The sequence below is a fragment of the Bos mutus genome, chromosome 10, assembly GCF_027580195.1.
Source record: "Bos mutus isolate GX-2022 chromosome 10, NWIPB_WYAK_1.1, whole genome shotgun sequence".
NCBI lineage: Eukaryota > Metazoa > Chordata > Mammalia > Artiodactyla > Bovidae > Bos > Bos mutus.
In genome coordinates, this window is record NC_091626.1 from 35,371,927 (window position 1) to 35,375,949 (window position 4,023).

Genomic DNA, 4,023 nt, shown 5'->3' on the forward strand with positions numbered 1-4,023 from the left:
GGGATTAATTACCTGTAAACTTCAAGGCTCCAGGACGCACGATGCAATCCCTCAGTGGAACTGTGCTAGAAGCTGTAGCTTCTATGATTTCGGGTAAGACTGGCCCAGGCACTCTGGTCACATAGAAAGCGGAAGGGAAAAAGTACCTGAGCAAGGGAGGAGCCACTCAGAGGCAGTCTGGGGCCGCCACTCACCTCGAGGAGGAGGCGCTGGCGTCCGGAACCACCCGGATCGAGAGGACAAGTGAACCTGGGTCCGCCAGGTGAGGGAAGGGAACGCCCGCCCTACTCACCCCAGAAGAGGCGGGGCGCGGCTCGCGATTACCCGCAGGGGCGGAGCCGGTCGAGCACCTGGGCCGAGGCGGAACTGAGGGGATCCAGCCACCACCAGAAGAACCTGGTACCAAGACTCACCTGTGCGGGGGCCTGAGGCCGGGCCGGTGCCCCGGGAGTAGCCCCAGGCTCGCCCAGCGCGGAGGGCGAGGCACCCCTCCGGGCCGCAGCACCCGAGCGCCCCTCCGTGGGTCCGCGCGGCGCCATGACCTGGAGCGCCACCGCCCGGGGCGCCCACCAGCCCGACAACACCGCGTTCACGCAGCAGCGCCTCCCCGCCTGGCACCCGCTGCTGTCGGCCAGCATCACGCTGCCGCTCTTCTTCTGCGCCGGCCTGGCCTTCATAGGGCTGGGCCTGGGCCTCTACTACTCCTCCAATGGCATCAAGGAGCTCGCGTATGACTACACCGGCGACTCGGGTACCGGCAACTGCTCGGTGTGCGCCATGGCCGGCCAGGGCCGCGCGCCGCCGCCCCCCTGCTCGTGCGCCTGGTACTTCTCGCTGCCCGAGCTCTTCCAGGGCCCGGTGTACCTCTACTACGAGCTGACGAACTTCTACCAGAACAACCGGCGCTACGGCGTGTCCCGCGACGACTCGCAGCTGAGCGGGCTGCCGAGCTCGCTGCGCCACCCGGTCAACGAGTGCGCCCCCTATCAGTATAGCGCGGCCGGCCTGCCCATCGCGCCCTGCGGCGCCATCGCCAACAGCCTCTTCAACGACTCCTTCTCGCTGTGGCACCAGCGCCAGCCCAACGGGCCCTACGTCGAGGTGCCGCTCGACCGCACCGGCATCGCCTGGTGGACCGATTACCACGTCAAGTTCCGCAACCCGCCGCTGGTGAACGGCAGCCTGGCGCTGGCCTTCCAGGGCACCGCGCCCCCGCCCAACTGGCACCGGCCGGTCTACGAGCTGAGCCCCGACCCCAACAACACCGGCTTCATCAACCAGGACTTCGTGGTGTGGATGCGCACCGCTGCGCTGCCCACGTTCCGCAAGCTGTACGCGCGCATCCGCCAGGGCAACTACTCCGCCGGGCTGCCGCGGGGCGCCTACCGCGTCAACATCACCTATAACTACCCGGTGCGCGCCTTCAACGGCCACAAAAGCCTCATCTTCAGCAGCATCTCGTGGATGGGCGGCAAGAATCCATTCCTGGGCATCGCCTACCTGCTGGTCGGCTCCCTCTGCATCCTCGTGGGCTTTGTCATGCTGGTCGTCTACATTCGCTACCAGGACCAGAACGACGACGAGGAGGACGACGAGTGATTCCTGCTTTCAAAGTACCCTTTCTGCCCCTTGTCAAAACTCTTGCAAACTTCTCTAGGCTTCTCCCTCTCGACTATCACCCAATTCCAACTTCGCCTCACTTTGCCTCCTATTGTGGATGAGGGGACCAGAGAGAGTGAAATTAACACCTGACCAGGCGCTTCCAGGCTATTTTAGGGTGTTTGAATTGCTAGAGCGAGAAATTCCTGCAAATTTCCCCTATCTCTTTCACGAGTGGACATGTTAGGTTCTTTGAGCGAGGAATGGACTCTTATTCAACCCCCATCTGATGAAGAGACAGTCCTGTAGATGTTAACGAACTCGTTCGAGATCTAACAGCTACTCATTGGCTCCTGGTTCTGATTCTGACTCTGAAGCTAGAGCTTTAATCACTGTAGTACAGTGGTTTTCTTTTCTTGGGGTTGGGGGTAAGTGTAGAGAGTGAAGCCCAGGCATGGAGGAGTGGAGGAGAACATACTGTTTTAAAATGTAGATAGATTAGAAGGCCCCATCCCCAGAAATTCTGACACATTAAGGCTTTGGTGAGACCCTCAAAGCTGTATTTTTAACAAACGCATCTGGAGATTCCTCCTGCATTCCCTCAAGGGAATCAGTGCCCTGAAGCAGGGAGCAAGTAGGATACTGTTTCCCTATTTCCTTATCTGTCTGAGGCTAGGTGTGACTCCATCACTGCCCGTCCCGTTTTTCAGGTGGTCATCTTTTCCCAGGGGCAGTGAGTAATAAGCATAATGTTCCAAGTTTGGTCTCACTCCTCCTTGAACATAGGAAGCTCTCTGTAACATGCAGAGTACGTGAAAACAACTCTTTGGCATAGCAGGTTTGCAAAGCAGGGTTTGTAACAATTCATTTGATATTTTAGTGCAAGAAATTTAATTTTTTTTTGGGGGGGGGGGCCGGGTACTGTGTAGAAACTTGAAAATGTCAGGTCAGTTTGTACAGTTCAGTGGGAAGGTTTTAACCTTAGAGTCAGATAGCTGGAGGGGACCTTAGAGGGAAAATGTTTTTCCTAAAGTCATATTGTGACTCAGTCTTGTCATCTAAATGATTTTTATGCTTAGTGATTTTTTTATGCTTATGTTCTTCATACCTTTTCCCTTGTGTCTAAAAAAAGTTAATGTTCTCAAATGAACCATGTTTGTTTTTAATAATATGTTGAAGTGAATGCTAAGAAATTAATCTTATGTAAACTAGACTCTTAAAAATTATTTGAACCATTGAGATAATGTTAAACTTTGACTACTCTAAAATCATTTTAATATATTGATATATAAAGTTACTGTAAGATAGTAGAATTTTTAAAAACCCTTTTATGGCAAAAGAACTTTAAAAAAATGAGATCATCTGTACAAGTTTATTTGCTGAAAGCAAACAGTTATTTGGTGTTCTGTCAGAACTCTTAGTGCCTATTCTCTATTATGGCTGCTTTCCAGTTACTACACTTTTTGCTCATGCCAGTGTTCTGGCCTGGAGAATCCCAGGGACGGGGGAGCCTGGTGGGCTGCCGTCTATGGGGTTGCACAGAGTCAGACACGACTGAAGCGACTTAGCAGCAGCAGCATAAGGCAGGGCAATACTTTGAAGTTTTTTGTTTTAATTGAGTCACAGAAATATTGAATTATACTGAATAATTTATATTAATTTTATTTTATTCTTCTGGTTCTTTGAAAAATAATAGACATAGACAGCATCCATGTTCACTGACATCTGTTGGATCTTCTGGAACAGTTGTGACTTAAGAGATTCTGTCCCAGTATTTACATAAACCAAAAAATATTTTATAATCCCAATATGTTGGCTTCCCAACTCCTGAGTGTGACACAATTTTACTGTCAGATTGTGTAGTGTGATTTTAGGCTGTGTATATATGATCATATGTATGTAGAGTAATTTTTATTTATCATGAATTTTTGATCAAGTAGCTGCTGCTTTATAATTTACCACATTTTTTTACTACTTAGTTGAGAAGAACCATGTATATTACTATCATTTTTACAATACTCATTGCTATATAATTTTAAATGAGTCTACAAAATTAAAGATATTCTGATTAAATCAGTGAATATGGTTCCAGGCCCTCTTCTCTGGGTTTTTGAAAGAGAATAAAGGTTATATTTGTGTTGCCTTTGTTATCACATTTGCTTAATCCTTTTGAACTATGATCTTAAAGCCACAAACGTTAAAAAAGTTACCAGCTACCATCCACTTTGCTCATTTGTTATTAGCAGATTTATACTGCAGCAAGAAAATCATCTTTCAGAATAAAACTCAAATGAACTCAATCTTTCAGTGTTAACTTCCTAACACAGAATTTGAACTTGATGACATCAATATCAACATGTAGTATGAATCAGACAATCCTTGACTGTTGTTTGAATTTAGTAAAATGTGGTCAATTTTTAATAA

At 49.0% G+C, this 4,023-nt stretch overlaps 1 protein-coding gene across 1 annotated transcript; it reads left to right on the plus strand.

The window, feature by feature from the left end:
- Positions 1–388: 388 nt before the first annotated feature.
- Positions 389–3,754, plus strand: TMEM30B (transmembrane protein 30B). Its single transcript, XM_005890691.3, has one exon. It carries the CDS (start codon positions 538–540, stop codon positions 1,597–1,599), a length of 1,062 nt encoding a protein of 353 aa, XP_005890753.2. The 5' UTR covers positions 389–537; the 3' UTR covers positions 1,600–3,754.
- Positions 3,755–4,023: the final 269 nt, after the last annotated feature.

Bases quoted from the DNA above. Each gene is read 5' to 3' on its own strand.
- TMEM30B (XM_005890691.3), top strand. From the start codon at position 538: ATGACCTGGAGCGCCACCGCCCGGGGCGCCCACCAGCCCGACAACACC.